The 25,234-nt window shown below is 41.2% G+C and overlaps 1 protein-coding gene across 2 annotated transcripts in view; it reads right to left on the bottom strand.

Annotated features, from left to right (window-relative positions):
* The window catches only part of MAD1L1 (mitotic arrest deficient 1 like 1), a 351,296-nt gene that overhangs the window by 297,491 nt on the left and 28,571 nt on the right, over positions 1 to 25,234 (bottom strand). For both annotated transcript variants that reach the window (XM_048320994.1, XM_048320997.1), the window contains one exon: positions 17,253 to 17,339. In XM_048320994.1, the coding sequence (XP_048176951.1) occupies positions 17,253 to 17,339 (87 nt within the window). The remainder of the gene's footprint in view (positions 1 to 17,252; positions 17,340 to 25,234) is intronic.

The following is a 25,234-nucleotide window of genomic DNA, read 5'->3' on the forward strand; positions in this document are numbered from 1 at the left end:
GCAAAAGAAAGCAGCAAAGTCAATACTCATCCATCACATTTCTCTGCAGCTGCTGCAGTGAAGAGGAACACATGACAAAGGAAGTGGCTGCACAGGTCAAAAATTCATCTGTCCAATTAATATGGAGCACCCCAAATATTCAGAGCAAAGACCACATGCTGAAGCAGAAGCTGCTCTATCTCCACTGTGCTTTTGCAAATAAAAGTCTCTACAAGACGTGCTGTCCTTGTTTTAGGGAAATTACAAGCTGTGGTGGGATTTGCCAGATAGTCCCACTTCTTTCCTATGCCTTTTCTGCCCTTCCTGCAATTGCATTTCTCTCACTAAATCACAAAGTACCTCTGGGAATAAAGGACGGCATCATCACCGAACACTTAACTGGACAGGATGATCTCTTTTCTCCGCCAATCCCTGCAACAATAGGAACACTAGAGATCTGAATTCAGAACAAAGAAGAAAGCATTTATCAGACAGAATAGCAGAGATTAAAGCACTTCTCCCTCTGATTGAATGACCACAGTATCACATTCCCTCTGCTCCTGCTGCTGCAGAGGAAGTGATTGAGCTCTGGCACAGGGGCCTTGCTGAGTGAGGAAGGGGGCAAATCCTCTCACCAGAATTTTAATCTCTTGCTCCTGGAACCAGGAAATCATTACCCAGTGCAGCTGAGAAATGAATGCTACATCACGTCCAATGGTCTCCCTGCTGGCAATTTCTACGTGAGAGAGTTTTTTCAAAGAGAGTGGATAAGGTATTGCAGACCTTTAAGTTACATGGGACCCATGAAGGGCTAAAAGAACTAAGAGACAAAACAAAAGAAATGAAAAATAGAAAAAATGAAATTGTGAACACAATTTAAAGACTGATGGAAAGAGCCTGAGTGAAATCTGTGACTTCCACTGTGGAGCAGTAAAACACATTAACTCATCTTGCCAAAATACATGCTGCAAAAGGTATTATTTTAGTACCTTTTACACACTCCTGGGCTGCACTCAATTGAGGTCTCTCCATTTCCAAGCCTCATTTCTCCTTTCCACTGGACAATGTTGGGGGTGCCAGGAAGAGAAAAAGGGAAGATCCCAAATGCTGGACTCATTCCCATACGAAGAGCCTCCTGCCTCCTCTCCACTCCAGGCTATTCCGTGCTGAGCAGAGCCCACCTTGCACAGGGATGGGCCAGAGGCACAGCTGGGCAAGGTGGGAAGGCACCAGACCTCTCATCTGGCTGGACAGGGCACTGCTGAAAACTCAAAACTCCACCACTACCACAAAGGTACAACCTTTTGGCTTTCCTTCGTCCCCACACTTGCAAGGACAAACTCTACAAAAAGAGGATTTGTTCTAAGCTACAGAACTGTTCAGAGCCAGGTCTACCAAGCCATAAAAGCCAGCCAGCCTCTGTTACTGAAGTACCTCCTGGAGCAGCTCCAGGGGAAGGCAACAACGATGCTGGGAGGGACTGGAGCAGCTCCTTGTGAGAAAAGGCTGAGAGAGGTGGGGCTGTTCAGTCTCAAGAAGAAACAACTGAGATGGGACCCCATGCCTGGGGGTCCCTGCCTGCAGGGAGGGCTCTGAGCAGGGCCCAGGCTCTGCTCTGGGGGCCCAGCAATGGCACCAGAGGAACAGGCAGGGACTGATCCCAGCAAATTCCACCTGGCCAGGAGGAAGAATTTCTGTCCTGGGCAGTGACCGAGCACTCAACAGGCTGCCCAAAAAGGGTGTGGAGTCTCCCTCACTGGGGATATTCCAGAGCTGTCTGGACATAACCCTGTGCCCTGTGCTCTGGGATGGCCCTGCCTGAGCAGGGAGGTTGGATCAGATGACCTCCTGTGGTCCCTTCCAACCCAAACCATTCTGTGATTAAAAAAAAAAAAAAGAAAACAAACAAAACACACACATGCACAAAAAAAAAAGAAAAAAAAAAAGGCAAGCTTTTAGAACAGAAAAATATGAGGTTTTAAAGAGCAGCAAATCTGGCACCATTTCCTTCTCACTGTCTCTCTAACAGTTAAGAGCTTCATACAAGAAATCAAACACAACACAATGCAAAATTTACACAGGAATTCACAAAGTCAGGGCTTTCTGATTTATTTTTTTTTAATTTCTTTTTTTTTTCCTGCTGTAGAAATCAAGAAGCAGGGGGAAAATAATGCAGATGTTTTAAAAAAAGGAAAAACTTAGCCATCCAGATATTTGCTCAGACGCAGACAAAGCCAAATGAGTGATGGGATACCTGTTCTGCACACTCCAAAATGAATCTCCACTGGCTCCCAGAATGATAAAATGGATGCTATAAAGGAATTATTAAAATAAATTTATTTAATGTGGTTCTGTGTCCAAGTTCTCTGACCATTAGGTCATTTGCACAAACAAAAAGCAGACTGATTTATCACAGCCATTACTGCCAGCCTGTAAAGTCGTTCAAGTTTACACTGAGGTTTCAGGTTAGTGGGCAGAGGACTCTGTGCCAACTGTGCCTCAGATGGACACCGTGTTCCAACCCATTCTGCTTTTGTGACATCTTAGACACACAGATCTAATCATTCTGATGGATTAAGGGGCTTTTTTTTTTTTTGGTTTTTTAAAATGGAAGCAGCAAAACAAATGGCCCCTGTTGTAATACAGTATAAAAGGATCCAAGCAAGTGTGCTCAGCCTCTGGCTCCTCTGTGGCTCCCAGCCTGTGCTGAACGTGAACGTTGGTGTAAAGCAGCTGCTGAGATACAAGTTCAGAATGTGGGAACTGAAGCTGTCACTTGAAGAAACCATCATAAACACTTTACAGGAACATTTACCAACTGTTAAGCCATGATGAAATCAGAACAGACAAAACCACAGGCATCAGTTCTCAAACAGTTTTAATGTCAAAAGGTATTAAATGAAGCTGTGACCCATGTGGAGATCAGACACCAGCCTTGCCACTCTCTGAAGGAAGATTCAAAGCCAAATGCTCAACAGTTAAGAAATGTCAAACACATCCATGGAACCATCCCCCAGTAACTGCCTACCTTCCCAGGCTATTTTAGCTTTTCAATGCAGCAAGAGTAACCTCCTGGAAGCAGATGTACGAAATCATAAAGACTTATGGGTTGCCGGTAGAATAATTGCAATTAACAAATAAACTAGAGCTGCTCCTCAGCAGTCAGCTAGGAAGGGTCTCAGCTATACCATATTGTACATATATATACTAAATGTATGTATATGTACAGCTATACAGTGTACAGAACTTGCTGAACCTTTCTATGAAAAGGAAAGAAACAGCCTCCCTCCTCCCCTCACATTTGGATCAATGCCTCAAAGCATAAACCAGCTCCTCAGATGAAAGGAAAAGGAGGAATTTTTTTTAACAATGAAATTCATTCTCAGCTGTGACAGGTTGGGTTTTGTTATTTCTGCACTGGCTTCACTAAGCAGATGATCCTGGAGTTGCAGTTTAAGCCTTTCAGTGACTTGCAAGCATCCTCCCTGAACTAAATGCATCACTGCAGTGGACACTGCCTCTCGTTTCTTAATTTTTATGACCTACTATATTAAAACCAGTTTAAATGTAATAAAGTCTGCAACATTTACAGCTACAAAATATGGGAGGGCCATAAAATTAGCTAAGCATAAAGGTAAGGGAGTCTTAAGCATCCTCTGCTCGCTTTCCAACAACAATATACACAGAATTCACATGGACTACGAAATCAAAAGGAATTTGAATCAAATTAGAATTCTAACAACCTTTTCTCCTGCCTGCTGGGGGCTCAAGGGACATTAACACACACAGACTCACTCTTCTGCATTGTTTCCTCAGGTTTTCATTCTCACTTTCTAAAATTTGTTTATCAAAGTGGTGATCTGAAATATGATTTACTCTCATACATGGCTCTGCTCAGCTGCAGCTGGTTTGGCAGTAATGACACACTTTTTCTCTTCACACTCCACCCCTTTTCTGCAGAAGATGGAGTTGGAATATATAATTTTTAGAATCACAGAATCTCCTGAGTTGGAAGAGACTGACAAAGATCATCGAGTCCAACTCCTGTCCCTGCACAGACACCCCAACGATCCCACCCTGTCTCTGAGAGCATTGTCCAAACACTCCTGGAGCTGTGGCAGCCTTGGGGCTGTGCCCATTCCCTGGGGAGCCTGGGCAGTGCTTGACCACCCTGTGGGTGAAGAACTTTTTCCCAATATCCAGCCTAAACCGCCCTGACACAGCTCCAGCTTGTCCTGTACACAAGCAGTGACAAAGACATGCTCTGGTAAATTCTGTCACAAGGTTTGTTAACTCCCACCAGCCAGAGGAGAGATTGCTGACTTGCTTAACATTACACACAAGTCCTGGGTCAAAAATCAGAGCCCAGAACAAAATTGCTTCCAAAGGTCCACTGAGTTTTGAATGTTTCTGCAGTCCTGCCTTACTGAGGTCTCTCAATTTCTATCCAGCTTCTCCCTCACCCTCTTTACCTGAAGCAGCTTTAACACATTAAAAAGCACCACATCATTGACCACAAGCAGAAACACATATCCTTGTACACATTTGGGAAGAACATAAATAACATTTACTGTACTTCAGAGAGGCTCCAGTCTAGGTCAGGTGTAAAAACACAGCAGACACACATTGCTTATACCACCAGCTTCCTTCTAAGGAAAGCATTTTTCCCAAGTCCTGGTTCATCTCTGCTGCAGGTCCCAAATTTTCTGCACACCACCTGACCTCCACATAAGCCTCTCCTGACACAGTGATGAGTGCTAAGTGGCATAAATGACAGTATGGGAATATGTACATGGTTCTGTGTTCGTAACAATCAGCTAATTCTCATGGATTTTATATGTCCAATTCTCTCCTTCATGTTTCAAGAATGTGCTTCAATGTCTTGCAGCAGAGACAATGATGGTGGTCTACTTCTTTGAAGTAAGGTAACTAGAGAAGGAACTTACTCTTTAAAAGTGCTGTGGGAAAAAAAAGAATTAAGAATTAGCCTGACTGATCAAACATGGTACCATCTACACCGAGTCCTTGGCTTGACTCACTTCTTTAAGGACAAGAGGAACTTCTTCAAAGTCTGTACACATTAACAAAAGATGCCACTCACTTTTATTTTTAAAACATCAAAACCAATGAAGTCTGAGGCTGTCTGACCAGGACTGCTGGGTTTGCAAGGAGAAGGACACAGTAGCTTCTGTCAGCCTCAATGACAGCTACATTATCCATGGGAGCTGCAACAGCTCTGCTCTCTCTTATTCAGTTCTCATTCAGGAATTAGACAAACGTCTCCAGAGGATGGGAAAGGAGAATCTACTAAAACTTCATCCAGTCTCACTCTCCTGTGTTCAGTTCAAGGCCTTCAGCAGTCATTCAGGGAAGATGTGAAGTAATTAATTCAACACAAAATTTAAAAATCCAAATTAAAAGCTTGCAATGAGGATTTCTGCCTTGTGTGTGGCACATACGTTTGAAACAAGGCCCACAGTTCATCATTCATAAGTTTGCAACTGAGCCACATATTTCCCAAGGGAGTCAGAATGAATTTCAAGTCTCCTGTGCCTTTAAGTATTAATGAATACTTCTGTAAGTTCAAGAATGTCCCCCGTCCTTCTTTATACACAGAGCCCTCACCTTCAAGCAGCAGCTTGGTGAGATGCCACAGCCTGGGTGCTCGTCTTCTCCACCAGGAAAAGCTCTCCCTGCAGTTCAGAACAAGCCTGTTATGAAGTCCTTCTGAGAAAGGGCACATTCTACAGACAGCAGACCTGCATTCTGGTTTGAGGAGATGATGGGAATGCATTTTCTCTTTGCATAAAGGCATTTCCTTGGAGGCATCAGCAATCCATGCAAATGAAAGGTTTCCAAAAGGTCACTGGCAATATAAAATGTAATTAGCTTAAAAACAGCAAGTATTTTTAGGCACTACTCTGCCCCGGGTTATCTTAGTGTTACTTGGGTTTTTATAATCATAGTTATTATCAGCATTTTTTCCCCCCTTTTGGATTGTAATTAGGAACGAAAAACATCTGACAAATACACTGTTAGAAGACATCATGTTACTCTCAAATAGGTGAGTTAGAGACTTACCACCCATGGCTGTGCACAAACTACACATCATGATTCAAGGTAACACAGCAGCAGGTGCACTTTTATTAACAGGACACAATTTTAAAAAAACAAACAAGTTAATTATGCTGCTGTAAAGTCCAAGCAGTTACTCAAAACTGACAACAGATTTTGCCACGAGCACCAACACCCCACTTGGTATCTACAGCTGGCCCTTCCCAGAGTCGGCAGAGCCCCCAGAACTCACAGCAGGGCTCAGGGAACAACGACTTGATCCTAAAGTGTTTGGACAAACAAAGCAAAACTCATTCAGCAGTCACTGTATTGGCAGTTCAGACTGGCTGCTGCACCCGAGTGCCCAGAGGAGATAAGTCAAACAATATAGCAAAATTATTTTATTGACAGTTTAGAAAATAATATTTTTGGCTAAAAAAATAAAATTGAAGTTCTAGTCCCTTAACTGCAAGGCTGACACCCCAGTGCTGAGTCAGTGAAGCACAGGATTTACTGGGATGTGGCTCCAACAAAAACGTGACACTTTGCTTTCAAGTTCCTTCTATAAGGAGAAAGTTCATTCTACTGATTGATTGTTTTCTCCAAGTATCCAAACCCTGCTATCAGAACAAATTGCTCAGTCTCTTTCCCACGGGTGCTAACAGCCCTTCCATCTCCTCTGACACCTGTACCAAGTGTGCCCACCACCTTCTCTCTCAAATTGCCCAATTGATTAATCAAGTTAAACTCAGAGCAATTGTTCTCAACCTGCATTTAGCTCGAAGGCTTTTGCTTCTCCATCAGAAGTGAGCGTTGGCTGTGTGCCCACACGTGTCTGTCTGCTAATCCTATCAGTGGCTCTAATAAAAGGTATCTCCTTACAAACCTGGCTCTGCAGATTCTTCTGTGAATCATCAAAATGCACTCTGACTTCAACAAGCTCCAATTCTCACACTAGAGCAAGATTTGTAGAATGGAAAGCAAGGCATAAGACCCAGATGAGCAAGTTCAACTCAGTAAATTGGGAGTGTGACACAGCCAGACAACCTGTTTTACAATTCTATCCCTGGTGGCACAGGATTCAGCAGGAGATGGAAGCAGCCCTGCTCCACACTCCCAGCTACAAGAGAAAGGGCTACTTCAGTCTGGCTCTTTAAGTAGATACAGATGCATCAACATAAATGATACTTTTGGTTTTCAAAGGTCAGTTAATGTATTGTGTCCATAACAATTTTTACCTCCAATGCAAGGTGCACAAAGAGGGACTTTTTCATTAGGATAATCCATGGAAATGTGCTGCTTTGTCAGTAGAGTGCCATAAAAAAAACCTCACAGCTTTTTTTAAAGCATACTCTCTATTTTATTACTTGTAGATGCTTTGGACTCTATGTACTGCAACTGCCATGGGCTAGATCTGATAATCTCTTATTTGTACAGTCAGAAAGGGACACATTTTGGTTTATTTCCATAAATATTTCAAAAGCTTTCTCTGGCTGAGAAACAGAGAGCCTCTTCAGTAGTTATTCCAGTCGTAAGAATTTGATTGTTGTTGCTTGAATAAAAGGAAAGCTTGGGGGGGTTGTTGTGGGGGTTTTGATGGGACTTTTTTTTGTGTGTGTTTTTTGTTACTGATTTCCATCTCTTAACAGTGAGAACATATTTTAAAAGTTATGAATATGGACATTGTTTTAAATATTGAAAATATGTAAAAATAGTCCATACATAAAATATGACAAGGAAATTATGTTTTGCTGGAACACTGTTCTAAACTCTAGCAGAGCATCACGCCCCAGCCTTCTTTCTGACCACACATCCAGCCCCAACAGGCCCTCTGAATGTCACATCCCGCCACAGTTTAAGGGAAAAACAAAACCAAGTCTCTGGCAACAAAATAACTGGACCAGTAGCCATGCATCCCTTCTGAAGCCATCTTTAACTCTATCCCCTCTCCTTCCTAAGGAGAGACACATTCCTGCAACAGAATGACTGCACTGAGAAACTGTCAGCATTTCTTCTGAACCAAATACTGTTTCAAAGAGAGACAGAGAGAGGAACTGACTATAAACATATTTCCTTTCTGTGATGCCCATGCAAGAACTAAGCAATTGGTCTGACTTTTGAAATTTAAACAACAAAAAAAATTGTTTTCAATAAATTTCCTTCAACAAGAAATCTTGTGCACAAGGCTGGAAGAAAGGAGAAAGCACCAGCAAGGCATGAACACAGCAAAGATCTTTCCAACAGCTAAGATAACACTTTCTCAGCACAATTTCCTAAGAAGGCCTTCCCTTGACTCCTCCAAACCAACTTCTCCTTCCTTAGCCAGATACCTCAAAAGTATCTGATGCTTCACCAAAAGCTGCACCAGAGCTGTAGCAAAAAGCACAGCTAGTTCAGGAAGATGCCCTGAGGGCTGGAGCACCTCTCCTACAAAGACAGGCTGAGAGAGATGGGGTTGTTCAGCCTGGAGAAGAGAAGGCTCTGGGGAACCCTTATTGTGGCCCTCAGATGCCTAAAAGGAGGCAGAGGGATCTTTTATACAGGCAGAAAGTGGTAAGACCAGGGGCAATGGTTTCAAACTGACAGAGGGCAGGTTTAGACCAAACATTAGGAAGAAATTCTTTACTCAGAGGGTGATCAAGCACTGAACAGGCTGCCCAGAGAGGCGGGGGATGTCCCATGCCTGGAAGTGTTCAAGGCCAGGCTGGATGGGACCCTGAGCAACCTGGGATAGTGAGTGGCATCCCTGCCCATGGCAATGGGTTGGAAGCAGATGATTTTTAAGGTCCCTTCCAGCCCAAACCATTCTGTGATTCTGTGATTCAAGCTCTCCATCTGAAACGGGCATATTCACATCAAGATGTTCTACAGCTTCTTCTCTTTCCTTTCACTTGTAACATTTTTTAGCTAATTGGCTCCAGAATTTATAATGCTGGTGACAGCAGCCTGGCTGTGCAAGGCAGAGGAGGTGGAGGAGGAGGGGAGGGAAGGCAGAGCAGCTGCCAAGGCTGCCGGCACCATCTCCTGTTCTCAGCAAGTTACTGCAAAGCCTCAGCCCGAGCTCGGGATGCCGATGCTCACCCGGGCAGCTCAGGGTATCTTATGCTTAGAAATATCACAAGACAACTTAGGAGGTTTTATGCAGACTCCAGAAAAAGCAGGAATCCAAATAAGAAGTGCAGCTAAAACCACCGAATTTTGAAAAGGAGAAAATTAAGCAGCCGAGGGGGGGGAAATGCAATTACAGCAGAAAAAACTGTTTCACCATTAGCATTGCACAATAAGAAGGTTTGTCAGGCACCGGTTTAGCCTACACATGTTCACATCCGTCAGCATTTCCATGATAAATCCTAATTTTCGCCATTGTTGATCACATTGAACTAAAACTTGGTATGCAAGTTTTTAGCACAGATGCTCAAATAAATTATGCACATTAGTCATTTAACTTTCAGAGCAGCAAGAGAAAGCTGCTTTTTGGGAGGGGGGTTGACTGCAATTTATGACAAGTTTTTTTTTGCCTTACACAGCTAAAAAAGACAAGCAGCTCACTTCTTGAATAAACTTTCCAAGCAGTATGTCTTTTGTAGAGATGATAAAACTTTGACAGTAGAAGAATATTTATGACTAATTAAAAATGCCTTCCCACCACCACCAGGGATATACTTTCAGTATTTTGCTCTATACATTCACAGGCAGCCACAAAGAATATTAAACACATAATGAAAATAGCAATAAGAGCAGCCTGAAGGCAGCAGGCAGGAGAGACTATGTGATCCAGATGAGAAATTGTTCAAGAAGCAGTTAGTTATGGAGCTGAACAAAGTGTACATGCAGATATGATCAACTGATTGAGACACTCCAGGCCAGACAATCTATTTTTCAGACATAACCATATTCTGTGCAGTATTTGAACTGACACCACTTCACAGCAGGTTAAAAAATCCCACAGAATTCACTTTTACCTTGGTAAAACGTCTCAGTGTATTCTGGCTGTCCTCATCAATCTGCTCAAAATAAACAATATCAACAGTACCCCAAAGTACTTTAAAAAATCCATAGTCTTTGAAAGTCTTGTTATTACAGCAACTACAGTAGGTGTTCGAGTGAATGAGTATAAAAAGACAGAAAATTCATTCTGCATTCTGCCACCAATCTTCCTCTGGCTTCCCATGACTGCTCAGGAAAGCTATATTGCAGTTCCAGCATTACAAATTAAGAGACAAAGCTGTTAAACACAGCCTTGTTTGACTGTTGCTGTGTTCTCATGAAACACTTACACAGTCCAGGAGCCACGGTCACTACGGTCATTCTAAGATACTGTATGGGAAGACACAGATGTGTATTTGGAGGAGAAAGGAACAAAAATTCTTAACAAGTATGGATATATAGGAATTAATGTGTTTTATTTGCCTTGAAAACAATGAGGTGCAGAGTAGGCAGGATACACAACCAGAGATGTTTGATTCATGAGGTGAGAACGTGAGAAACTCGTGTCACTGTACAAAGTGACTCAACACCCAGGAAAACACTCCAGAAACTAAGTCCAGACTTCTTGGGCACCATTCATCTACCTCATCCATGGAACCACCCTGGTGACTTCAGCACTGATTCCAAAGACATCACCAAACTGACAGGCCCTACTCTTTCCAACTCACATCAAATTTTTCAAGGCATACTGCCACGTTGCAGAGGCAATAAAAGACAAATCCCTAAGAACTGGAAATCTTAAAGCACTACAATTCCCAGAGCTCTATACAAAGCTTGGCAGCAGGCTGAATATGTGGTTTTACATAATACTACTGGTTTCAAAGTAGAATATTTCTGTGCTGCTGCCTACTGCACAGCTGAGATTACAATTCCTCCCTTTGTATTCATATCACAAATATAACATGGATGTGGGGCACTCTGCCCATCAGCCTCCTGTAAATCATTAATTTGATCATAGCATCCCTCTGCTAAGAAGGAGAGAATAAAAATAATAGATAATAAGTTTTGACTTCTAATTACTTCAATAATTCTAAATATCCATTCTGGTTTCTGAGAACTCTGGACTGGTATTAAGATACATCTATTTCATCTTGAATTTTTAGGAATTTTAATCTCACAAAAGTGAAAGATTTATAGTGTAGATGTGAGTCATGCACAGGAGAGATGCAAGGCACATTTCTCCTTCTCTAACTTTGTGTGCAGCTGCAAACACGGTGCCTGCTGTGCCACACACTACCAAGAACAGCCTGTGCTTCCTACCAAACTAGCTGGTTATTTTTACACATTCTTCTGGTCAAAAATGCCCACTGCTACCAAGGGAATGCTGAATCAGCATCTCCAGATGAGCACTAACAAATGAAAGCCATCGTTCATTCCAGTAATAAAGAGATGCACAGACATCAGGGATGATGTTGGTAGGAACACCCAGGGTCAGTCACTACCCTGGAACAAGAAGAACTATTAAGAACAGAGTTAAATAGCTTCTACATTTTTTTAAAATCATTAGAAGTGATCAGAGCACTGAACAGATTGCTCTCACAAATTATTCTTGAATGGTCTCCCAGAAGCACAGTCAAATAAAAGGTAAGAAACCAAGTACTAATATTTGTACTGGTTGTGCACTCTACAGTCTCCACAGAGCTCCAGGCTGGGAAGATGGTATCATTATAGCTTTGTCTATCCCCTCTAGGCTGCTTTTTTTGGCTTTTTCTACATATTTTCTTTTTAAACTGAGAGAGAATAGTTCCATGAGCTCGAGAACCAAAGTTGCCTGGTTTCCCATGGATTTCTCTCTCCAATGGTGACTCTTGACTCAAGCAGACTTCTTTTTCTCATACCAAAATCACATGAAACATGAAAAGCATGGAAACAATGCCAACAACATTACCATGGTAGTCTCAAACGCCACGAGCCTTTGGAAAGCATGGAATGGCAGAAATGATGGTGCTGCCAGGGTGTGAGGACAGAGCTCCCTCAGTGCTGCCTGATCTCCAAAGGAGCCTTCCTGACAATGGAACATTCCCAAGAGTCTGCTTGCAGGGCTCTGATCCCAGACACGACCTCAGGGCATGGCCTCAGGATGTCTCTCCTGGAGACAGAGATCTGACTCCCTTAAACTTGCTGGAATTCATTATTTTTGAGACCTCCACCATCTGCCAAGCTTGATAGAACACAACTTGCAAGTTCAAAAGTGTAGGGTAAGCACAGACAAATCTCATTTACATACACACACAAAGCACAGTAATAAGCCTCACTTCCTCAGGAAATCAGACTAAAAATGGCACAATCATGAAAAGCAAAGGTCTGGGCAAAATCCCATGTTTTTCAAATTGGAAGCATAAGTCAGTGTCTTGGCTAAATTATTTTTTGCCTTCCTATTTTCTGCTAACTGTATGATAGAAAAAAAAAAACAGGAAAGCTTTGTATTTACCTAATTAGAGTAATGAATAACCAGATGTTGCTCTAGAAGCTTACTGTATGAATATGTAGATTGGTCACTTAATGAGACACTATCGAGTAGCTTCTGGTGTAGAAGCGCAGAAAAGATCCATTTTGGAGAAAAGGAAAAGCAGCAACTACAGTCATTCCTTCATCATCTCACTCTGTAAAATGAATGCAGAACCTGCCAGCAGTTAATATTGCCCTGAAGCACTGTAAATAAACATTTGTCTGGTATTAGGTACACAGACACCTCCACATATAAATCAAGGTGCAATGTGCCATATAGATGAACAAAGGAAGAAAAAAAAAATCACCACCTAGTCCTATATTAGACATTAAGTGCTTCTTTTGATCACAAAATAACTCATAAAGCCTATTAAAAAGCTAGCACTTCTTTCTCTGTCAGATAAAGGACACTTCACTGTAATTAAACTTCTGTCCAACTTTCCAGAAGATTAGGGGAAGAAGTCTGACAGGCTCTATTTGTTTTTGTGACTGACACTCATTGGGACATCCAAGGAACAGAGAGGTTGGGCAAAAGATTTACAACACTTCTGAGCTAACAGCATTTATGAAGATGGACAGGTCTGGGCTTATCATCACTCATTCAGTTTTTTTATTAAAAAAAAAATCCCTGCTGCCCAACTCTAAAGCATTTTATGTTCAGTTTGCAATCTACATTCCCTGGTCTTCGATGGTTTGGGGTTTTATTTCATTTTAAGCAACAACACACATGGCAGGTTGTTTGGGTAAATCAGCTTTACATGATTTATATGAATAAAGGTGGTAAACAACCATGTCTCTTAACAGAACTTCCTGAGCGCTAGCAGTAGGAAAACCCTTTTTCAAACACATTCTCTGTGTCCCTTTTCCCATATGAAACAATATGTCAAAACACATGGCTGGGTTTCTGACACGAGGTGATGTGAATAAGCCACCAGCTCCAGGATCTCAACACCAGAACCAAGGATTTACTGCTCTTCCATTTTCCTTGGTGTCCTTCATCCTGCCCAGAACCAACTTCACCTTCGTGTTTCCTCGTATTTGACTTCCCACAAGACATCTCGAGGTCCAGAGTCAATATTGCACTCGGACAAAAAGAGCAGAAGCAGAAAAGGGAGGGACCACGAGTAACCATTTTCATAGTATGTCTTTCAGAAGTGCAGCAAAGCTGAAGCCATAAAGAAGCATCATTCCTTCACGTGAGCCATCTCACAGGACAACATTTCAAATTCTAGAATACTTTGCCAGGATTGTTCTCGGAAATCTCTCCAGAGACTTCAAATATGCAGATAGGAAGCAGGCACAATAAATATGCAGCTTTTCACACTTTAAAAAAGTAGTGTAACTGCTACATCATTTCTCCATAAGACAAAATCTGAAGAACCACTTGGCTGCCTTTCCATATTCCAAACTACAACCACCAACACATTTCAGTGTACCACGCCTACAGCAGGGGAAAAATGGGCTTTATCCAGTGGTTGCTGCATGGTTAAACTGACCCACTAATTAAACACCTTCCTTCCATCACCTCTTCCTAAACAGCAGAGCAGGTACACTTTTTGCTATCAAAGTGGCCCTGAGCAATCTTCTTTTGAGCTTTTGAACCTTTGGATTGTTATCTTTGCTCTGCAGTTAAAAAGCTCCACAACACTTCCTGCTGCTGCTGCTGCAAGTGTAATTTACTCTATTTATACGACTTCTAGCAACACACTCCAAAACAGCACTGAGAGTCCATCACGCACGATTAATGGCACTTTCAGCTACATTACTCAGCCATCCTGAAGATGCCAAGAGAAGTGAGTTTCTGCCCATGTGCTCAGTGCTAAAGTGACCCTCTCCTCTTGCCCCATGCTGGCACCACAGGAAGGTTTTCTCCCCTTAGCAAAAATAGCAAGTTCTGAGGGAGTCTACACAACTCAAACGTGTAAACAATCACTGTTAAAAGAAATTGATTTAATCCTACTGCTCAGGAAATTCAGTCCTGTGGTTCTGTGTCTAAAAGCATCCAATGTGAGTGACGGAGCAAATAGGATATGCATCATCATTTGATCTCTGGGAGGCCTGGAGACACTGGCAATTGCACAGGCTACACAAAACACAGATTGCAGTGCAGATCCCCATGCAGGGAAATACCCCAGCAAAGGTGGGTTTGTAGTGATGTTGCCTCTTTGTGGTGGGATCATCTCTATTGCCTTTTTAATTACACAAACACTGGCTCTGAAAAATGCACAGTAATAAATGGAAAGCAGGTCAAGAATGGAGGAATGAGAACAAGTAAATATTCTGTTTAGTGAAGCCATTCAGAAAAGGTTTTTACCAGTGTGTTCATCAGCCATAACTCCCCACTCTAGACCAACTACAGGATACTGGAAGCAGAAACAGCAGCTGGCAAGTGTCTACCACAGTCACTGAACAGTGTGGGAAAGCATCATTGGGAATAAAAACCAAGATGATTGCAGTGTAAAGACAGAGAGAGAATAATCAGCTTGCAAACCCCCCACCACCTTCCAGGCACTCTCCTGCCTGTGTTTAAAAGCTTGGTGATGAACACGCACACATCCACTGCACAAAGACTCCATATCTGCCCTGTAGGGAAGAGGGCCATAGAACCCTCTGTAACACTCAAATCTCTTCTACTAAACACATTTACATTTTTGCACTGCAGCAACAGGTAAGCCAGGACTATTTGTGATTCTCTCATAAATTCAGGTGCTGACTTCTGATGATGTTTTCCTAAGCATCTGCCAATTCATTAATTTTAATGGAGAAAACTTATCAAAGTTTTTAGGGTAGACACAAACGTTGTGGTGTTTGTACTGCACATTGCTCTGTACACACATAACCACTGACTGTATAAATCAAACATTGCATTATCACCACCAAAGACAACATATTTCAACTAAGGGCAAAAGAACCTGTGGCTGAAAAAAATAACAATAGAAAGCTGAATAAGTGCTGGCCTCCATCACTAGAGGGAGGCATGATCACATATTAAGTTACTTTAATACACAGACAATCCTGAACACAATTATGAAACAAATAAAAGAGAAGACCATCAGCTAAATCTAGAAAAGATTTATGGAAAGGAGAAAATTAGGTTTGCTTCCTTAACAACGTTTTATTTCCAAAAAGTCAAAGCTTTCTGCTGGGAACTTTCAAATCACCTGTACTGAAAGGTTTTTAAAAATTCATCTTATTGCCTTCTTTTTAAGGCAGAATAAAGTATGTGATAGAAGGAAGTCAAAATTATCAGTTTCAGAAATGACACACAGCATTGCATCAGGAAAATGTCAGAATTTTAATTTGAGCAGCTTTACAGCCCATTTAACTTGAAATCAAAAAGTAATTTTAATCATGTTTTTATTTTTAAACTAAATTGGCACAATTATATCTAGATGAACAGGCACTACCAAAAAGCTGCTTTTTCAACAGACCCATGGCCATTAATAAATTTAGAAAAAGCACTTCTCTGAGAGGTTGTGAAAAACAGCCCAAAAAAAAAAAAACCCAAATCAGTAACTCGAACACTACCATCATTCTTTTATTTGATCGTTTAATCAATTGTGGATTTGAGGGTTTGCTTAGTTTATTTTTAATATACAGAATGTCTTCTTTATATTTGTGAGAGGTTTTTTTTTTTCCCCCTGTAAACTTCACAGCAAAAACCACCAAACAATTTGGCTGGCTCATTCCTGGGAATTTACACTTAGCTAACCATTTTACAAGTGACTAAACAGTTTCATTAACGGCAGCAGCACAACCAAAGCTTTTAACACCTGGCTTGAATCCTGCCCATCATTAGGAAGGCAGAGCCCAAAACACGATCCTCTCTTGAACCAAAATGCAGCTCCTACCTCAGGAGACACATCAGGAAATGCTGCCCAAGTCAAGCTAAGTGTGCCCACCCAGAGCTCAATCACACAGTATTTGACTGCTTTACATTCAGCATTTTTACACCAAAGGCTGAAATTCTCCACAGTCCTGTTGCTCAGACAAGGCAGCTATGACCCTGCAATGCAAACAGTCCAGGGCCTTTTTGAAAGGCAGAGGTATTGCTTTGAACAAGAACAGACAGAAGGCTCCTAATGTGAGGAATTAAACAGGGAGGGAAGCAGGAATATGTGCACTGAGGGTGAGAAGCACTGTCTGGCACGCTGTGGAACTGTGTTCAGAAAGGCTGTGGAACCAGAGCAGTCTGGAAAGTTTAGCTCTGGCAGACAAATTCATTTCCCCATTACATATTCACTCCCACTGGAGGGCAATGGTTTAAACACCGTCATGTTTCAAACAAGCATCTCACTCCATAAACAGACTGCTCCTCTCAAAGCCTGGCAGTACTTTGCCACCAGAACTGCTAACATCCTTTTCCTCCACCATCTCTACAACTTGGTCCTTTTTAGCAGTCAAATCACAGTTCTCAGAGCCCCTACTCCCTTTCCTATACCCAGATGGGTACTTGGCACATTTTGCTTTGTGACATTCCCTTTCCAGATGAAATTGTCTGGGAAAGCAACTCACTTCCCCTTGCAAACACTGTAGCTCCTAACATAAAGCTTGATTAACTCTTCACAGCATCACCCACAGTTCTTCATCTTTTTCTTCCTGCAAGGAGTTCAGTAAGCAAAAAGCCCTTTATCAACAAGAAAGAATAGAAGGCAGCACAGAAGGCTCCACGGAACAGCAAAGAAATACAAAGAGCTGGTCTCCCAGTTTGCAGTCCTTGTTTCCTTTCTCTGTGCTTTAACACAGCAATCTTGCTACCAGCATCCCCTCCTGGAGTCACTCACCTGTTCATGAAGGTGGAGTTCTGCTCTTTCAGGACAAGCTCTCGTTGCTGCAGGGCCACAATTTGCCTCGAGAGGTCGTCAGGTGTCCTATGCAATTAAAACAAAATAAAAACTTATAACAAATCCTTGGTTGCAAATCTATATTCCATATATAACCATAAAACAGGTCTCACCAAAAGCAGCCAAGGCAATTTCCTGGGGCCAAAGCTCTTGCAGTCCCTTAGAACAACATAGAGCTGCAGCCTGGCCAGCTCACGTAAAATCCAAAGCCACCACAGCAAGAGGACAGGATTAGTAAGAGGGTAAGAAAAGGAGGAAATAAACGTAAATACAGACTGTACAATTCAACAACTCTGGCTACTGCTGAACATCCTCTGAGAGCGTAGAGGTTCAGGTACATCATAGGTGACTCAACAGTTCCCACAGAGTTACCAGTGTGCTGACTTCAGAGGCCCTCACACACACTCCATAGTGAGCCACGGGAGAAAAAACCCAAATCTCTCAGCTCTGGGTAACACTTCAGATGTCACTGATAATCTTTTCTTGTCAAAGAGATCAGAGACTTCTACAGACCCGCTAGCGACAACTCTGCAGGTGTCAGAAATAGGTTTATTTTTCCATCAAATCCAGTGACAAATCCTTAAAGGTAATGGAATGGGATCAAGATAGCTCCAGTCTGGCAGTTCCATCAGCAGTCTCTGCAGGAGGAAACTGTTCTTTTGGAGGCCTCTCTTAAAGTCATAAAAATAAAAATTTGTCTTGCACCATCAGAAAGGTTTTCCCACCCCAAAATAGAAGCATCTCTATCACACTTCCCACAGGAAAGGAAGCTGAAAAGAGCATCCCTGTAGGTACTGGGTACACACATCTCGTGCTCCAGCAAGATGCACCATCCACAAAGGGGAAGAGTGACCGAGACCTTGAAAGGGCTTTTCATAGGGAGCAAGTGGGAAGTCAGTTTTGCAGCAGTGAAATCTGCAGAGACACAATCTATCATGTCCCCCGAAAAGCAAGTCAAGGATCCACTGTTGCCAGCAGGTGAAACTAGGCCTGGTCAGATTCTACACTATTGAATACAGCGCTGGAATGAGGCTGCTGCCACTCCAAAAACTGAACAGGGAGAAGTGCCTCTAGCCTGATCATTGGATTCTGACTGAATCTAGGACTAAAGAAGCCCTTTCTCTGATGAAAGTATTTTTCAGCCAACTACTCACATCAATAAAAAGGCATCGCTTTTTCTCTTTAATCATCTGTCACTTCCAGTCAAGTGAAAATTAGTTAAACACTGAGTTGGTGCAGATAGGATTCAATTTTGGCAATCCCAGCTGAAAGATTCCTGCATTTCACTTCCAGAATTGCAAACCTGTACCCTTCCTCAGCAGAAAATTTTGAGGCCTCTACTACCACTTGTGTTACATCCAAGTCTTAATAGTCAATATACAATAAAACAGATGGAAGTGTTCTCCCATCAGACAGTAGAGACACAGATTGCAGCAAAGAAATCAGTCAGGACAGGACATCACATCACACTCACTAGCCAAGGGAATTATGAGGAGAAACCAAGACACAACCTGGAGACAGCTTGGCTAAAACATCTGAATATAAAATTCTGGTAGCAGAGACAAGTCAATTTTAAGCCAACATGCACCTGAATTTTCAAATGCGCTGCAGTATTAAATAACACTTTAAAGTTCTGTAGCTGAGCCTGAAGGGATCCTTAACTTGAGCAGTTCACCAGCTCTTTACTGAGGGCTACTAATGGCTGGGCATCAGAGGAAACACCCCAGGAAAATGGACTGGGCACACTTAGGTTGTTTAGCAAAACGAAGCTGTAAGCAGACACACCAATTTCCACAGGAAAAATCTTTGTACAGTGTAATGCCAAGTCAACAAGGCTCTGAAGAATGCACTTCTAAGCCTCTAATAAATGACCTAAATACAGCAGATTTATCATAAGGATAGTTAGTACCTCTGGCCATGTTGAGTGCCAGCCCCCAACACCAGTGTTTGGTCCCTGCATCAATGAAATAATTTCACAGATTCTTCACAGATTCCTTTTTTTTATGTACAAAAAAAGTATATCTGCCTTGATTTTTTTTCTCAGTTTTTCAGAAATTCAGACCATAATCTGTTAGGACTAAGATGAGGAACTGAAATTAATCCAATAGTAAAATGAGAGAGAACTATAAAAGCCACAGATTTCTAGTAATGATAGCTCCTGACGGATTTCCAATAAAAAACAATCATCCTCATCTGTTCAGCCATTCAAACCAACAATCAGCTCCCAATCTCAGTTCCAGCAATTGGCAGCTTTAAGTTTACACTTAGTTCTGGACGGTGTTTTATTGGCATTAGATACCTTTCATTACTTTATTTCTTTTTAAGTGAAGCAGCACAGATATACATATATACAGTCAGATATACGTAGATACACAGTCAATCCCCTGTAAAGAAAAGTTCACTTTCTATAACACTAAATCACGTCAGGTGATGAGAGACAAAGACACCACTGCATGCACTCTGCTGCCAAACACCCTTATTGAGAGGTTTCAAAGCCTGGTTCCGAGGTCTGCACCCTACCCTGAGCACCAGCAGTTTGGCAAAAGCTGAATTTCCACAGATCCAAGTAGAGGAATGACGCTGCATGCACAATAAAATTAAATCAGAGCTTTCAATTTGATGACAATTGGTCAAGTCCCAAAGCACTGCAAACACCAACCAGCTGTAACCAGCCCTCTCATTGCATGAGTTTCTGCAAACAATGCCATGGAAAGAGAGAAATTTGTCAGCATCCCAACACACAGCAGGCATGTTCTGGCCTTAAGAGCCTTGGCTGATGTCTGTAATTTTTGCTAAGCTCTGTCCATTCCCTATGGAACAGCTGATACCAAAACCAGTATTAGAAAAGACAAGGGATCTGCTTTAAGAGGATCTTTATGACAACACAGCTTTCCAACACTACTGGAATCACCATGGCTTGTTGAGGGAAGTTTGAAACCCTGTCCTCACCCAAACAGAGCCAGAACTCCCTTTCTGAAAAGCTGAGCACTGCCATTATGTTTGCTCTGCAAACCTGTAGGCAGCTTCCTTCCCCACGGAGTAACAGAGCCCATGGAACCACCAAAAACCCCACACCTTGTGTGCATCAGGCATGCAAAAACCTGTAAAGGGACACATGGAAGGGTCCAGTTCAGGGCAGTGTGTTACCAAAACGGATTTGTGTGCTTTGTAATCAAAGTTCACATGAACAAGTGACAAAGTGGCTTCCAAAATGCAGGAGCAAATGAAATCACTGCCTTCAGCTCCCTTCTCCTGAGTAAGGCACATGGAGCCAAAAGCTAGAATATTCTTCCTCTGTCCCACCTTCCCATCCTGAGACCCTCTTTCCTTAAGCAAAATTCATAAAAACAAACAGTTGAATTTAAGCCCAATTTGGACAAGGTTTTCTTTTGCCCTAAACCAGCAAATTAGTCCAGCAGTTCACAGCACAGTAAGGCAGGAGGGGGACAAACCCAAAGCTCTTTGCCTTCCTTTGAAGCACAGATAATTTGAAAAGAAGCAATTTAAGAATGATGAAAATGTAAAACCATTCAAGTGAAGTGAAAAATTAACTTAATGGGATGTCCAAACAAGTCACACAATGAGTTTTAGTGCCCACTGTCATACTTTTTAAACTTTTAAGGAAAATGGCTTATGTTATTTTGTATACCTTTTTTTTTAATGCACACAACTGACATTTCCTAGGATCTGGAGGAACGCGCCGTTCTTAGTTAAGGATCTATTACCATTTCAGTACAAACTCTGACAGTTACACACTGAGAATTAGCTGTCGAGGTAACATTTAAACCAAGACTGTAAGTAGATGAAAATGTTAAAGAAAAAAATTTTTAATTTATAATTTATTAGAATGTCAACTTCTTATTGCTTCTATAAAATGTTTCAAAATGCACAGCAAAGGAAGAGTTTTGATTGTAGCTAGAGATCAGACATTAAATTTCAAGTATGGAAGTGCAAGACAAAAGTAAAACTAAAGAGAAAAATAGGCACTTCATCAACTATGTTTGGAGGACTGAGTTCTTCTCTGTTTTTTGTTTAATTAAATTTGATTCAAACTACCAAACTAATATCACATTTATAATACTAAATTACTCAGAATTACATATTTTTGGAACTCTGCTGAATTAACACTTCTCTTTACATTTTTAGCTCAGTATGAATATACAATGACAGATTTGGTTGTCTCAACTAAGTCATATTAAATTGACATGGAACATTACCAGATTTTTGGCACAGTATTTTCAGTTTTACACTTAAACATAATTAACTGACAAAGACCAGAGACAGACGTTTGTATTAAAGTGTTTGTTAAGAAAATAAGGCACAGAAAGGGAAGCCACATCTGCTTCATCCTCTTCTATGAAAAACAATTTCCAGGTGTTTTTGTGGGTTTTGATTTGGGTTTTTTTTAAAGGTAATCCCCCAGAAGTACAAAATATTTATTTTGCTCCTTATCTGTTTTTGTATTGTGTATAAGGAAACATAAGAAGATTCTGAAATTCTCCTCTCCCCAAGAAGAACCTTTCCTACTTTTACAAAAATAATTTCATCTTCTTCCTAGGGAGGAAAACAACAGCATCTGAAGAACAAACAGAATGGTAACATGACAACAAGAGAAGATTTCTGGAAAAGCAGTTTAGTTGCTTTAAATATTTCTCTATGATTAGAAAGGTCATGGAATGCCTGTAATAGTCTTTTCCTGTATGCTTGAAGTGAGTCTCAAAAATCCTCTTTGTGTATTTGATCTCCTCAACTGCTTTAACTCCTCTATCTCTGGTTTACAGGACTCCTGTCTATCTCTGAAGCTTCACCAAGTCCAAAAGCAGCTCAGTTCCTGGAAGGACTTGCCCTGCAAGAAAGTTCAACAAATAACAATAATCACAACAGCTCACAAAGACTTCCCAGGGTACAGCAGAGAGTCCTAAGGTTTAATTTGGTCATATTAACTCTACGTTTGTTATGAGAAAGGTATAAACTGCTTAATATCACTTTCTCCTCAAAAATGCATCCCCTCCCTGGGAACATTCCTTAGCTCCCCTTCCCCTAGAGGAAAATATTGCCACTAAAATCTGGTGTCCAGACCTGGAAGTTGTGAGAGTTAACTTTCACAACAACAATTCTCCTGCAGAAAAGCCCCTTCAAGCTCCAGTCCAGCTAGTTACCCCTGTTTGTTGGTATCTCCATGCCTACATCCTCCCTTTCTATTCCTGACTACAGTAACTAATCCATATGGTCTGGAATCTCCTACACACATTAGTCACAAAGACAAATCCTCAATGTTTCCAGGCAATTAGGACACATTTAGTGCTTTGCAGCACTTTGATTAAAATGTTTTGAAGAACAGTCACAAACCTTTACTCATTCAAATGAAGGTGCCAAGACCTGTCAAACCCACAAAACTAAGGTATACCTGAGACTGTTTCTCCAACAAAGTGGCTGCTTAATATTTTATGTACAAAGTAAATGGAGGAAATCTGCAGTGTAAGTGGAAGCAATAAGCAATCTCAGCCTCAGAGGTTCCCTTCATTTAGAGAACTCTTATTTGTGTACAGATAGAATCAACAAATCCAATTGCTCTTTACCAAAGCAAATGTCCCCATTAACCACTTGAAGCAGAAGAACAACTTATTTGTAAGAAAACATTTTAAGTGTTTATAAGTGCCTTGACAATTCTAAAGACAATTGATACGTCTCTTTTGAAGCAATTGCAAAATTAGCAATTAATCCAATCAAGCCCTAATTTGAAGAGGGGAGGAAAAAAAAAGGAAGAAAACTATATTAGATTCTAGTTAATAGGCTTCTTTGGATTTTAATGAAGAAAGCTTTTTTCCTCCCAAAGTTAACAATATGGCATCGTAACAACTCCTCGTTCAAGCGCCATTTCTACTTTAAAGATATAGATAAGGGCTCAACAAGATAAAATTAATCTTTGGAAAAATAATTCACCATTGGGCAGACATTTCAACAGTTCCAACTTCTTTCTCATCCCTACCACTGCTCTAAGAGCAAGCACAGAACAGTCCACAGAAACCTGCTAAGTGACACATGCTCCACACTGGAATGGAACCTCGCAAGTGAAAGGCTTTCAGCGACCTCAAGCAGAGGGAATGTACACACAGCAGCACCAAACCTGCTGATCTGAAAGATAAAAATACTCAGCTTTTGGGTTTGCCACTGCATGCTCAATCACGTGACATAATTTAAAGCTTGGAGAGGTCATGGTGAAACAAAAATTTCGCAGAGTCATCAAGAGACCTTCATTAAATGAAACCATTTTTAAGGCAGCAATAAGGCATTCAGCATACAACTCAAGACATATGGAGTGTCTCTGCAAAGCTGTGAAATATTCTTAGTCCTATGTTTTTCCTATACAAGAAAATAATGAGTTCTTAAGGTCTGAACCCAACAGATTAGACACTGAAGAAAAAACCACACAAACTGCTAAAGCACCTTTCAGGTATTCACCAGCACTAGCACAGAAGTAGTGAAGTTGGAAACGATCAAAAGGGATTTTAAAAATGGCTGTTACTACTCTCATGCTAACAGAGATCTCAGCACAAACTTTACAATCAGAGAAGCAAATGTATTTTCTCAATTCACAATTTAGTGAATGTAATTATACATTAATGATGACGTTGAAAGGAAATTATTGTGGCACACAATTTCATACCTACTGCCCTTAAGACTTCAAGCACAAAATGTAAACACAGTTAATAATGTAATGTTTCATTGTAATGCTTCATTGTAATGCAGCAGCAAAAGCTATTTTAAGTCTTTTTCCTAATCACAAACTTAATTTGAGAAAAAAGCAACAGCTAAAGGTAAAAATAATGCTGTGAAATTAAGAAACACTTCTTTTGGGGAGTCATAAGTAGGGTTGCTTTTCCTACAGTTTCTATTTGTCACTGGAGTTGGAACAATCATTTTGGCAATCTGAGGTTGGGCTGAGAGGACAGTGTGGACAGGGTACCCAAGAGACTTCATGAGGAGGGTGGGAGCAAATCAAACTAATGTAAAGAACAGAATCACAGCAGAATACCAATTCTGTATTCTAATCCTGTGGGTTAGAACCCTTAGATTTGCAAGGCATTTGGATAGTTGTAAATAGTAATAAACAAAAAATTAGTATCTGAAAAGCAGACTGAAATACAAGGATATGTTCATCGGAAACAAACTCCAAACAGACAGATGATGTATCTTTCACATAGATATCATTCAACAGAGGGTCATTAGAAACCCTGAAATCCATTCCCAGCCAATTACCAGGATTATACAAAACTGGGAAAGAACCCTGACAGCTAAAAAATGAAGGCAATAAATGAAACTTGCAGAAGATCAGGCAGAAGCTTCTCTTTTTAACTTCCATGTCAATGAATAAAAGCTCATTCAGAGATTTGCTCCTCACCAAGCTGAGGGCCAGCAGGGAGGGCTGGTTACAACAGAAGCATCGGAAATAAAAATATTTAACTCCTTCACTTTCAAATTAGGCAAGAGTATCTATGCAAATAAACAGACAATTTTACCAAACCTCTGCTGGTTCCATTCTGCAAGGTCACTCTCAAGACATTTGAATAGACCTGGACCAGCCTAGAAATAGACATCATCAGCTTCTTCTCAACGAAGGAGGTGTGGGATGCAGGGACAAGACACAAAAATCCTCCAAAACCTAAAACCAAATATAATTTGCATGCATCCAACATGCCCTTCTGGCATAACTTCTATCCCCATGGAAATTACCAACACAGAGACATCATTTTTCCAGATAGCCAGGGCTCCTGTCTGACAGGAGAGCTCCTGCTGCAGCCAAGGCTGGCTACTGACAATTTATGTACATTTGACTATTTTACAGATTGCACTGAATTGATGGTCTTGTTCTTTTGACACCTGTCTGAGATAATCCTTGCAGAATATTAATTTACCTAAGT

Source organism: Corvus hawaiiensis, chromosome 16, assembly GCF_020740725.1.
Source record: "Corvus hawaiiensis isolate bCorHaw1 chromosome 16, bCorHaw1.pri.cur, whole genome shotgun sequence".
Lineage (NCBI taxonomy): Eukaryota > Metazoa > Chordata > Aves > Passeriformes > Corvidae > Corvus > Corvus hawaiiensis.